Raw genomic sequence first — 14,118 nt, 5'->3', positions numbered from 1 at the left:
TGACTACCTGGATAGCCTAGATTTTTCTGTGCAAGAGTAAAGGCAACACATACCTGCAAGCACAGAGTTTCTCCATTTTATTCACCTGAAATAAAGTTACCTTTTGCAGTTAAAGGCAACTAATGTAGAGATGCTGAATTTGGAATTGAGGAGGCATGTAATTATATTGGACTAATCTTACCTTTTAATTCTGTTAATGAAATATCATTGCAGAAGTGGATACCACAGACAAGATGGCCACTTCCACTGATTTTGCCCAGGACCTTATTTATGTCCTTCTTGGTATAAATCACAATCCTTAGAGAAATTTCTGTAGTAGGAAGAGATGAGCCTGCCTTTTAGGTGAGTGAGGTCACAAACAGCTGAGAGGCAGCTGGTTCACAAGCATCAGGAAGGACAGCTCTGATATGAAGGACAGTAATAGCTCTGTCACATCCTTTGTATTCTTGGACAATTTGCTTTGTAAGTTTACACATATCTACCTTCTGCTGACAAGAAGAACTGACAGCTGCTGCAGCCCTGTAAAAATCTTACTCTAATATAACCACAACCAGTAAGTGTTCCCTTTTTGCAAAAAATCAAGAAGGAAATCAGGCCTTGCAGTCACATTTTGCTTCTGTGAGCCACGCACTTGCTGTTGCTGTAGTCCTAGTGCTGTAATATTAATAAGGCTTCAGTCAGGACTGTAAGGTCTTGGGATAACATGATGGGTTGGGGGAAATACAGAATAATGGAGGTCAGGCAGGCAATTACCTCTATTGCAGCTTTGAGAGCATTTCCTTCCTTCCCCTGGTTACTATTTTTTAAATCACACAAAGCAAAGCATCAGCAGTTCCTTCAAGGCAGGAAATGCAGCTCAGTATCAGAAGGTAAAGACGTGAGGCCACTGACTGGAATAGTTAAATAGACCAGCATCAGGTTTGGGTTAAGAGCTGACAAATTTGTGTATAATTCTGTTTTCACTAACAGAAATAGGAACTGTTTTTCTAAAGTGAAGTTCTCTTTCTTAAAAATAGCTTCTCAAACATCAGCCTTAGATGAGAACAAATTCCTCACCTTTCAAAGCTCTATCTTAAACCCACTTGAGAATTCAGTGACATTTTCACTTCTACAGTGTGCCCAGTATATTTCTACCCAGCTTTCAGAAGAAAAGTATTATTTGTACTGATAGTAGCTTTTTTGTGCACAGCCCAAAGTGTTACACAAAATAAGTTTAGGGAAGTGAGGAAGAACTGAGTTTTGCAAACATTCAGCCAGTAGCTCCACTTTGAACAAAGCTTTTGGGGTTTTATCATGCTATTCCATCTCTCCTTGAGAATAGCTGCAAAGAGAGATGTGAGGTCACAGCAACATGACCAAGATCTGCTTCATGAGACTCAGCATCAGGCAAAATAAATTTTTGGTGTATGGGGTTTAAGAGAACAAAAACGAAACTGTAACACAATCACAGTGAAAAACCCATCTGTTATCTGGAAAGATCCAGGAAAATAATTATTAAACAATAAGTGAAGTGGAGCTATGATAGCTTTTTAACAGAGCACATGGCAGACACACTCAACAAAGCTCTGTAAGCTTGACCTCTGCATTAGAGACACATGAAACCAGTGTTGTTCTGCAAACAGGAAGAGAATTATGGGAGAAAAAATGCTACAAACGTTTTATCTTTTTAATGAAAAATGTCTTGAAATTTGAAATAGATGAGACAGTCACATCACACAAATATTAGTAGGTGCATGTCGTGGCAAGCTAGAAAGCTTTCTATCTTCACACTGAATTGGAAAATTTCATATCAGCTATTCCTATATAGATATTGCAACCCCAAAATAGAGCATAATCTGAAAGAGTGGACCTTATTACATGAGCTACAAGATAATTAACCAACCAATTATTTGGTACATATATATGCCTCTGTGTGTGCAAAAATATCAAATCATGCTATTAGCTTCTTTTCTGTGAACATGCTTAAATTTCCTCACATTAGCCTTCAAAATTGTTTAACTGTATTTCTCAGACTTTAGTGGCTCAGTTATCTAATGAATTAAGCACGTACATAGTGAACACTTAGATTTGTTTGCACTGGGAAGAATGAGTGAAAAAACCTTCCTGGAAGTGTAATAATGGAATTTGTTGCCAGCACTCTAGCAGTCACAAAGAACAAGAAAAATACTTGAGTGTGGCATTAATGACATCCAAGGCAGATTGTTTGTGATGGGATTATGCTGCACGTTTAGACAGAGTGCTCTAATGTGAATTCCTCTAGCCATGGCCTTGCCCCTGTAGGTAGAAAGGCAAATCACTGCCATGGAAAAAAAAGTAGTATATTTTGGCCAAGATTTCAAAGGGCAATGAAACATAAAATAACATTGGAGTTTAAACTTGTTAGCATCATGCCCTCCAATTCCCACTGAAGAATTCTGCTTAGGAACATGCATGTGGCAGTATTCAGAGAAAGTACACTTTTAAAGTGACAAATTGAAGAGGCATCCAAGCACATACACTGACCTCCCTTCCCCTTCATGCTATTTGGTTGGATACAACAGCTCATTGCAGTTCCTAAACACCATTCATAACTACAGCAGTGCAATTCACAGCTTGTACTTAACAGAGACACTCCAGGTGAGAAGATTGAATTATTTTTCCGCATCAGAGCTTTCTAACTTGCCCTTTGTGACCTTGCTGCTCTCCTTTCCCTTCTACTCGTCTCAAGTGCAGCATTCTGGTTGCACGGATGTGAACTCAGCCTAAATTATCCAAATGCTATGCTTATTTTCACATAGTCCCACAAAGCTAGAGAACAGTAATAATTAAATAACACATTGCATTTTTATGCTTATTTTATCTGTGGCCCAAGCAATTTATTTTCATTAAAAAAAAAAATTTATTAATACCATTAATTCAGTGGTATAGACCAGGTTATATTATATGTCTGGAAGAACATAAAGCAAAAACTGTCTGGGACATGCTTAGGCAAAGCAGAGCCCCTAGGCCTGTCTTATCATACTTTGAAATCAGTCTCAAGAAGAGAAGGAATAATGAAGAAATAGACACCAGGTGTCTGAAAACAAATGCCAGTAGCATATTGAACAGGGACCCACAGCCAGTCTACTATTTCTTGTTGGAATAAAATAAAGGAATTGGCTTAATCAAATGTGCGTTAAATAAATAAATAAATAGGCTTCAGTGGTGAGACTCATTTCAAATGGGTTCCTTGTTTCTGAAGAATCCTTTTTTTTTTGCAGAGTTGGAGGGACAAAACATACTATTTCCTGCAACTAGCCAAACGTGATGCTAGATAAGCAGGAAGGAGTGTAATGTTCTCATCTGCTTTTTATACTAAGAAGACATTCATATTGTCTCCATTTTTTTCATTTCACTTTTCAAAACTCCCTTGAAGTTGGTGTATTGTCTCATTTGGTCTTTATGCCTACTACCATTCACAGTTCTGGTGTGCCAAGACATCAAAATGTAAATAAAGGTAATCCCTGGGAGAAGAGGGATTGGAATTGTTCTTTGGAACTAATTCTTTTTGGTCTCTTTCTTGTGAAGGCTTTCAGAGAAAAATACTGCCTCTGTTTCCCCCATCGCTGTCCATAACACACCCTGGTGAATGAAGTCTGTTGAAAATTCCTGTCTGCCGCACGAAGGACGGGGAAACAGTTTGATGCAAACTAACTCCGTTTATTCGTACTCTTACACACAGTTATATACCTTGTTCTTATCTCGCATAACATATGGAATTACCTGATTGATTAGTTACAGTTAGCATGTTACTACGCGATTAGTTACATGGTAGGGAGATAACAACCTCTGTTTTACACCACTCATCTGTTTTTCAGGAGATCTTGCAAGCAAGGGAGTCTGTAGAAAGTCCCGTGCTTATCTAGCATACTTGTAAGCAAGGGGGTCTGCATCTGCAGAAAGTCCCGTGCTTATCTAGCATGCCCGGGGCTAGGTTCACTCCATGGTTTGAGTGATAACCAGCCTGTCTCCATCAATTGTTCTGTGCTATCAATACATGCTGCCTTTATTCCTACATCTCCCCCCTTCTGTTGCACAAGAAAAATTTTAGAAACAGTTCTATCAAATACTCGCTGGATACATTGAAAAAGACAAGGCAATAACAAAAGCAAAATCAGAATTACAAACCCAGTATAACAAAGAATTTTAACAAAAGATAAAAGCCATCCTGTAAGTCCCATATCATGAAGCCAGGTTGTGAAAGCATCGCCGAGAGGGTTTATTTGTTGCTGAATCTTCTGTGTGTGACGCTTCAACTGCATGATGCTTGCATGGATGCTGTCACTATGATCAGAGAGATTCATACAGCACATGCCTTCAAACTCCTGACAACCATGACCCTGGGCTAACAATAAAAAATCTATAGCAGCACGATTTTGCAATAAAGCGTGTCGCAAACTATTTTGATCCACTAAAAGATTATCTAAAATTTCAGTAGTAATATTTGCTTGCTTTTCAGCCCAACATGCTAATCTAGCGAGGTTAGTAAGCGCGTTTCCTGCGGCAGCACCAGGAATAAAAAGAGCTAAAGCAGTTCTAGCAGCTACATTTAAAAGCTTAACATTATCATCACACTGTGGTGTGAGGCCTAGACTTCTTGCGTTACGAGCATGATATATAGGGTTAACTATCTGCCTTAATTCAGCATAGCGAGGAGCAAAAAGGGTTAATGAGCCTAGATAGCAAGGTCCACCTACCGCATTACGTGGAATGCCTTGCCAAGCCCTATCACCGCAGATCAAAAACACTGTGGGGGGCAAAGCCTTAGCAGTTTTTCTAACCCAAATAAGTTTAATGTTAGCTTTTGGGTTATGTGTAGTCCCTATCACCGGCATTGGCTTAGACCCATTGTACCCACAATATCCTGATCCCAGTCTATAATCTCCAGATGTAGGACTGATGTCCGGCCAGGTATCAGGGTATGGCCTAGCAGCATACTTAGGACCAAAGACTATGCAAGTAGGTGTCCAGTTTCCTGATACATTGCCGACTGCCTGGGACCCCAATAGATTTAATTCTTGTGGATCCCAGGGAAGTGACTTTGTCAGCCCCAAAATCAGTTCTGCTGAACAATTTCCAAGTGAAGGGCTTGCTTCGCAAGATCCAGTTGAAAAGTCAGCAAACAGAGAAACATTAAAACCTGAGAGACCTGATATGCATAATAAAGAAGGCGTGTTGCCGTTTGTTGATAAGATCAATCAGTGCTCTGAGCAGATTATACAGTTGCAAGTTAGAAATTTCTCTGAGCACTGAAGCTTCTGCTCGGAGAACAATACCTGCTACATAAGCCGAGTCTGTAATAATAGGAGAAAAGAAAGATACAATTCAGTAACAGGCATATAAATTGTAGAGAAAGATTTGCCGGAAAGAGTTAACAGTCGCTCTCTGGCTTTCATAATGATTTGAGAAAACATCTCTGGCCGCTGTAAAATAGTTTTAGAGGATTGATTGGGCAGGAAAATCCACTCTAGAATCAACAATGGATCTGTAAGCGTGGTGTCCCACTGAAAAATCATGCCACAATATTTTACACCATCCTCTAAAATTATTAATTGAAAGAATAAATTAGGGTCCCACCGAGAAGCTTGCCTCTGTTCGATGGCTCTGCAAACTCTTTGTAATGCTGATTCCGCAGAGGGTGTTAAGTGTCTAGGAGCTAGTAAATCTGCGTCTCCTTTTAGAAGATCAAATAAAGGAGCCAATTCAGAATTTGAAATACCCAAAAGGGGTCGCAACCAATTAATAGATCCCAAAAGTTTTTGAGCATCGTGCAGTGTGGCTATCCGAGTATTAATCGATAGCATTTGCGGAATTATGGAATGATTGGTAATTTTCCACCCTAGATAATTCCAGGGGGCCTGTTTTTGAATTTTTTCTGGTGAAACTTTCAAACCTGCCTGATCGATGGCAGTTAACACAGATTCTATTGCTTTTTGTAACTCACCCTCAGCGGCAGCAGCAATTAACAAGTCATCCATATAATGATACAATATTACAGTTGGAAATTCAAGACGTACTGGGGCCAATATTTTGGCCACATACCACTGGCAAATTGTGGGGCTATTTTTCATGCCCTGAGGTAAAACCGTCCAATGGTAGCGTTTGAGAGGTGCTCCCATGTTAATGCTAGGCACAGAAAAGGCAAATTTAGGTGCATCATCAGGATGTAAAGGAATATCAAAAAAGCAATCTTTTAAATCAATAACAATCAAATTCCATTCCCGCGGGATCATTGTTGGTGAGGGGAGACCTGGTTGTAACGCTCCCATTGGCTCCATAACATCATTAACTTTTCGTAAATCATGCAATAATCTCCAACCACCTGATTTTTTCTTAATTACAAAAATAGGAGTATTCCACGGACTGAAAGTTGGGACTATATGTCCCTTTTTTAATTGAATTTGTAGCAATTGTTCTAGGGCGTTAAGTTTTTCTTCTGATAAGGGCCACTGGTTCACCCACACTGGATCCTGTGTTTTCCAGGTTAATTGTGGGATTTCATGCCCCTCTACAGTGACCCTTGTTAAAAACCCGTTTCCAAATGTAATCCCCATTGTGACAAAACATCCCTTCCCCACAGATTCAATGGCACTGGCAATACAAAAGGTCTAATGCTAGCTACCCTGTTCTCTGGACCAATGATTTGAATAATATCTTCACTCTGATAACTGTTACCAATTCCCCCTATTCCTGCTAATGGCTGTGCAGTGCGAATTAATTTCCACTGGCTCGGCCACTTAGCTTGGGAGATTACGGTAACATCGGCGCCTGTGTCAATAAGACCTGTTAACACAACTTGTTGACACCCGTTTGTAAGTTTACATTGTTTCAATGGTCTGTCCTTTGAGATCTCATGTGTCCAGTAGATTTGCGGGCAGCCTGGAGATCCGAAAGCACCTTGCCGCGTGGCATCGCGTATGGATCGTGATCATCAGGAAACAGATCTGGCTCTCCCCCCGGATCGAAAGGATCGGACTCGAACGGATCGTCGTTCGGCAAATCCGGGCTGGTTACTTTGGCTACAGTTCTGACAGGGGGGGCGTCTTTCTGCGCTCTTCCCTCTGGTAGCGGAGGGGCGCTGGGAACTGCAGAAGCGGCAGGAGTGTCTGCTCGTCCCGATTCCCGCGCTTTAACCCCTTCAAATACTGTTCGCCAGGAAAAAAGGAGTTTGATCGCTTCCTGATCCCCTCGCGTGCTCAGGTCCCATAAACGGACCCCTGCTTTATCCCACAGTTCAGATTTAAAGATAGTAACAGCAGTAACATCTGGGAATTTATCACGAACCCATTTTAACATGAGCTTAAGTTCATGATCCGAGATTTCTTTCTGTTGCTTAAGCAACAGTTCTCTCATAAGTTTATAAACGTCCTTTTCTTCATGGGAACTCTGACTACCCATATCAACGTTTCTCCGATCTCACCTGCCAATCGCGAGGAGGTGCAAAATGGGGTGGCCACCCACTTCCAGGCTTCCTTTCAGCCTATCCAACGTTATCGGAGACTGCGGCCGGATGCTTCTTTCAGCAACTTCTACCCGGCGTTACGTCGAGTTCCCCGGCGTCACGTCCAGCATCACGTCGGGGTCACCATTTGCCGCACGAAGGACGGGGAAACAGTTTGATGCAAACTAACTCCGTTTATTCGTACTCTTACACACAGTTATATACCTTGTTCTTATCTCGCATAACATATGGAATTACCTGATTGATTAGTTACAGTTAGCATGTTACTACGCGATTAGTTACATGGTAGGGAGATAACAACCTCTGTTTTACACCACTCATCTGTTTTTCAGGAGATCTTGCAAGCAAGGGAGTCTGTAGAAAGTCCCGTGCTTATCTAGCATACTTGTAAGCAAGGGGGTCTGCATCTGCAGAAAGTCCCGTGCTTATCTAGCATGCCCGGGGCTAGGTTCACTCCATGGTTTGAGTGATAACCAGCCTGTCTCCATCAATTGTTCTGTGCTATCAATACATGCTGCCTTTATTCCTACACCTGTCCTCTTAAGAAACAGCTCAGAAACAGATCATCATTAATGAGCATTTTCAGACTTGTGATCTGTGTTTTCCCATTACTTGCCAGGGACCCTTCATGTGATTGCTGGCTGATGCTACGCATTCCCATCCAGCACAAGTGACCCTTACAAGCTGACAAAAGCAAAACAAACAAACAAGCCTTTGAGCCATGCTGGATGGTCCCCATTTCCAGCATACTCTCTGTAGGAAATGAAGAAATAATTAGTAATGTAAGCATATGTGACTAAATTACTTTCAGATTTCCTTTCCCCAGCTTAATACTCAAACACATAGGGAAGTGTTAGAACAGAATTTATATATTTTATAGGGTTTATATATTTGGAAAGATGATTACCATGACCTACTATAGCTCTTATTCTTTTAAGTAATCAAATGACCTTTGCATGAAAGCAAAGCCCCAGGCTGAATACCAGCACTTTCTCTTCTTCTAGTACTGGATTTTGTGAGACTTTATATCAGTTAAATGTTTTCCTGCTATTTAGAGAGTTTGAGCAGCCTTGAATTGACTGATTATAGTCTCCAGAATGACAGCAGAAGGGAACAGCATTTATTGCAGGAATCATTGTCCTTCATTTGTACTTCCCAAGTCAGTCCCCTCCTCCTAGCTAAAATAACACCTTTAGCTTGCTGCAAAACTCCATAAGCCAGGTCTTCAGAGATCTCCTACAACCACATCCTGCAGTAACAGAGCAGCTCTTCACCACTCCAAACCCAGCATACCTCTACTAGATACTCGCAACTTTTTGAGTAAAAATCTGTTGCATTAAAAACATGAGGAGAGGTATTGCTGCCTGTATCCTACATAATAGCCAACTACAGAACGTCTGCTAAGAAACAGGAGAATGTTGTTCAACTATCTCCTTGGACAGAGATTATTCAGACCTTCAAAGAAGACATCCTGGCAACCTTTTGTGTCAGGGATTCTGCAGTGGGATCATCATTTACCCCACATGCTGTACTTGGCCACAGTGTGGCAAGGGTACTGGTGGAGACCAGTAAAGGTAACATCTACCGGTGAGGAGTCCCAGCTCATGGTGGCTGGTGCCACAGCTAACATCAGGAAACAAATGCAAAATAACTTTCATGTGTCCCAGGAGCAGTGCTGGCCAAAAAAGTACCCTGGCTTGGCTACACACCAGCCACCAGAACACCAAAGTCTGCACAGATTCAAAGGCACTTCATGACCCCTCAGGCTGAACTAGGAACAAACATTTTCAGCTCAGCCTGTGGAGCTGAGACTCTCTGTAGGCTATCCAAGCTATCACCAATTTCTGACAGGTACCAGAACGTAAATATTTGTATGAGTGAATCTACAAAATGGGATGTGACTGCATAGAGGGCTAAGTAACTACCTAAACATATTAACGTGAATATAGATACCACAAAAACTCATGAGTAGCAATTTCATGGTATGGTGTTGTCTACTCTTCATCATCCAACCCAGTACTGGAAAGTAAATAACATTGGCTTGTATCAGAATAAGCAAATGAACCAAAGTCAAAATTCCCTCTTTATATCTAGTGTGCTTCTTTGTACCATATTAAGGTGGTTAGGTGCTTCTGCAGGCATTTTAGAATTATGAGTTGAGCTTGAAGGTTATTTTCTTTAATCTGAAAAGCTAAACTAGAATGTGTGTAAGTCACCCATATGCATCAATGAAACTTGGACAGTGTTGTCCTTCTACAAGAGCTTCCAATTTTGTTTTTGAGTTCCTATTGGTGGCTCCAGCTGGCAAAACAACTCATTGCATACAAGTCACAGTGCTTAGGAAACACTTGCATCTTAAGGTGGTCAATGCCTGGCAAGACTGGGGAAAAAAAACCAATTGCACTGTCACCTGTCTACTGCAAGGGTACTCTCCTGTTGTTTCTCCAGGCCATGGAGCAGCATCTTTCAACCAGTTCATTAATTACTTATAATACTGACCATGTTTCCCAGATAACCCTTGCCAAAGCCTCATAAAGGGTTCACGTATCTACCTCGTGCAAAGCACAGCAAGATAAATCACCTAAAATGGGAGACTGAACCCTGATTTGTAGGAAAAATATCCATCATATCATAAAAATCAAATACGAGCTTTCCAAGTACAATTATACATGCTTTGTGTAGTTCTCCTTGGTTTAATACCTGGCTTTGCCAGCCAATATAAATAATGCTTTGTACTAAGTACTAACTATCCCTAGATGTTTTCATGCAGCAACACTCTTCCATCTCCAGCACAAGTTCTCCAGATCCAGCATACTCTCATAATAAATCTGTCTCTCTACCTAATCAGCAAAAAGTGCTTCATTTATGCTGAGGCTTGCAATAAATAAAAAAAAATAAACTTTCACTCCATTTCATGATTTAAGGAGGTCTCAAAAAATACATCTTGGTACAGACAGCTTCTGCACTATAGCATCACCTTTTGGCCAGGTACAGGCATTCTGTGCTTTTTCATGCTGATAACTACACCAAAGTATGTTTGTAAAATCTCTTTGGAAAGTTAAAGAAAAAAGGAGAGAGAAATTGAAACCAACTATTCGTTGGCCTTTCACTCTCTTTAGAAGAGCTGGTCCTGTTGAGAAGATATTTTTCTGTTTCTTTTAAAACATCCTTACAGCATCCCACTCAGAATATGTTACAAAGATTATTCTACATCAGATTAATTGTAGTAAAATACCATTAAGTGAAACAAAGCTTCTTGCTGAAAGAAACAAAAAATAGCTTTGCTTCCATCTTTATGCTAAAATAGTAAATCACAGAATCAAACTGATACAAGCTGTCACTTTAAGTGGTTTGAAAACACGCCAGCACATCCTAGCAGTACTGACTTCCTGAGAATACACAATAGCAGATGATACAATTAAGACTAGAGCTATGCAAATAATTGATTTTGCAGTTTGCTTGGGGAACACAAAAACTCTTCTCAGATTAGTCTGACACATTCTCAGTTCTCCAGTGAGAAAACAGTCAAACAAAAAAAAAACCTTACTCCAGTCAGAAGGCGGCCTTTCAAACTTAAAGTTTTAACCTTCTGAAACGTGCCTGCATAAGAAGCTAAGAGAATAAACATTTTAAATGTTTACTGAACACTCTGCCAAAGAGTCAATGCTATTTTTCAGGTAGACTTTATAGAGGAAAATATAGAAACATATCAATCCCGATGTGCATGTATTTGTAAGTTTCCATTATATTTAATTACTAATATAAGGAAATTTTCAGGAAGAACTTCGTACCTTCTGCATAGAATACACCACCTAAATCTATTGCAAACCATGCCCTGCCCCCACCTCCCCTCCCCCAAAGAAATATTGAATTTTTTTTTTTTTTTTCTGGAATTTTAACAATATATTTAGCAGAATGCCTTAACCCGTTCATATATATGCTATAGAATTCATCAGAATAGTATTTCATTCAGAGGAAAATTCATAACCTTCCCATCTGAGGCCTGCCCATCTGTATTTCCTTGTCCTCCAGGCTGTAGTGCACAGAATAAAAGCTTTGTTTGTTCGCTCTGTTTCACATGCATGGATTAAAATTAGAAACAACAAAGAACTACAAAGTATCTATTATTTGTGGCATCAGTAGTGACACAAGAGAGAGGCCCAGGCCAATGATGGGCTTTCACTTCCGTTCCCATCACTAACCTTTAAATACTCTGTACAAGTTTACAAATCCATATGCAGCTCTAAAGCTGTTTAAGTATTCATAAAAGAAGCAGAGGTATATTATTTTCTACAAAGTCATTAAGAAATTTTCTCTGCTGTTCGTACTTTGTAAGGGTAGAATGAAAGTTATGGAAAACTCTTAACAAACTCAGTGTTATCTAACATGCTGACTCTGAAAATTCAACCAGCAGCAACTTCTTCACAGCCCATATTTAAATCTTAGCACTTAAATAGTATTCAACATCTTCAAAGACAGCACCATAAAAACATTTAAGTTAATTCCCATAACACTTCGAAGTCCTCATTAGTTCAACAGTTTAAAAAGAGAAATAATTTCTACTTAATATGAAAGAAAAAATAATTCTGAAAAGGACACATAGGCAACATGCGGTCACTATCCTGAATACACAGATACCAGGCAGCACTTGACCCACTTTAGAGACAGCAAAGCTCACCCAAAGATACTTTGAAATACACTATTATTAGAAAGCCAACACTGCAAACACAATGTTTTGAGAACAAAAACACAGCTAATAAAACCTCATCAATACAGCTTCATTTATGAACCAACCTTTAGGAGCACATCCAAATACTTCCATACTTCTCCAACGCCAAACAAACTCTCATCTTGCTCTGAGTGCAAACCCAGGGTGAGAAGCTGCCCCTTCAGAATGCAGCTCTCTCACCTGAGTTCAAGCTGTAGCAGCTGTGGAGGTCAATCTGCTTCTTAAGCACTTGGTAGCAAACAAACCAGCTCAGCCTTGCTTGGGCAATCAGAAGGCAGCTGTGATTAGCTTGGCCAGAGTTGCTTTTGGGCAGCTATTTTGCCAAAGCCAAGGTTTTTGTCATTTCCTACCTATGGTTGTGGGCCTTCATTCTGTGCAATCTGTCATCTCCCAGTCCCAGTTAATCTGAGGATTTGGCACAAACAGCTCATTTGTGCCACTTCCTCAGATCACGGTCTCTTTTCCTTCCCAGACTGTCTCTGTTTGTATTGGCTTCTCCTTTCCATCATGCTGTATTTTCATTGTTCAAACCCATCTTCACTTACTGCCCACTGCTGGGGCTCCATATGGTATCTCATTTCACCTTCAATTTAAATTTAATGGAAATGCTAGAAAACCACAGTGGACAACTGGAATCTAACTTATGTAATCAAACTATGCTGATGATGCCATCAGCTGACCACTTTACCATAGCTACTGTGAGAAATGTATTTCAAGTTCAGAAACTGCCTGAGTTTAGCAACGACGACTTCGTTGTGCATGGCAAGGTCACCTCACTCCTTCACATGCCACCTGGGAAAGGTAGCAAGATGTTAGAGGAGTTTCATTCACATAGGAGGAAAATGTCTTCTGCAAATGAGTCGTTGAGGATTAAACAAACCTACCCAGTTCCTGCCACAGAGAGGAAGGGTCAGGTACCAGTCAGAGCTGGCACACCTGGGGCTGCAGTTGCAGTGCTGAATGCTGCACTTAACCACAAAGCCACCCACAGAAAATCCCTGTGAGGTCAATCATACACCAAATTAGTCCCTAACTGATCTCATATTGGTCCATCCAATAGCCAAAACAGAAAATTAACATAAAGTTTTTTCCCCCTCCCTGCCAGGTGTACCAGCTACATAAGAGAATTTCTCCCAAATTCTTTCATGCAAACTGTCTCCCAGATTTGCAGGGCTGAAAACTTGGCTGCAAAAGAAAACATGTGGGAGTCAAAGACACAGAGATGTTTTTCCCAGGGAAGCTTAATTAATTGTTTTTATAGCACATTAATGACATTAATTGCTTTGGAAGTGCCAAGCTTTTTTATCATTACCACCACAGGCAGTCATGGAGGACAAGAAATATTCCAACCACTGTACTTCAGGCATTGATTTTATACTGTGACCTGAGTCTTCTGTAGCTTTCTTTCAATAGATAATTACAGACCACATGATACCACAATAGAGAGACCTTCTAGTGCATATAAAGGATGTTTTGGGGGGTTCGGAGAGGGCAGAAACTGATTTTTTTTTTCCTAGTGTTTTTCTGTGGTATATGGAATCTCAACTCATCTTTTTTATATTCACTTGAGTTCATGCTGGTTTTATTGCATTGTGAAATTATCTTGGTTAGGAGGCACTGCTCTCAGCTGAAATAGATAAACACAAAGGATAAGATAGCAATTAAAGGTTGCTTTTTTCCCCAGCCCCTACTCACACAGTTTGTCCTTACTGGCATTCAGAACCAGGACCACAGTGCCATCTCTCTCCCTGAGCAATGTTTGCAACATAATTTCAAGTGCTTTCATCTTAGGACAAATAGTTGTGAGGATGAATTATGCAAGTGTGTGTTAAGCAGGCAATCATAGCAGCTATTGTGCATCCCCCCATCCCTTTTATATAGCCACAGGGAGTTGCCCCACTGCCATTTT

At 40.4% G+C, this 14,118-nt stretch overlaps 1 protein-coding gene across 1 annotated transcript in view; it reads right to left on the bottom strand.

Annotated features, from left to right (window-relative positions):
* Positions 1 to 10,164: 10,164 nt before the first annotated feature.
* Positions 10,165 to 14,118, bottom strand: part of HYI (hydroxypyruvate isomerase (putative)) — a 199,374-nt gene continuing 195,420 nt past the window's right edge. Inside the window, exon 9 of the mRNA XM_071750431.1 lies at positions 10,165 to 10,176. Coding sequence (XP_071606532.1) covers positions 10,174 to 10,176 — 3 coding nt within the window. The 3' untranslated portion in view covers positions 10,165 to 10,173. The remainder of the gene's footprint in view (positions 10,177 to 14,118) is intronic.

Source organism: Heliangelus exortis, chromosome 8, assembly GCF_036169615.1.
Source record: "Heliangelus exortis chromosome 8, bHelExo1.hap1, whole genome shotgun sequence".
In the NCBI taxonomy this organism is placed as follows: Eukaryota; Metazoa; Chordata; class Aves; order Apodiformes; family Trochilidae; genus Heliangelus; species Heliangelus exortis.
The sequence above is the reverse complement of the archived record's forward strand: the minus strand, read 5'-3'. Positions and strand labels throughout refer to the sequence as shown.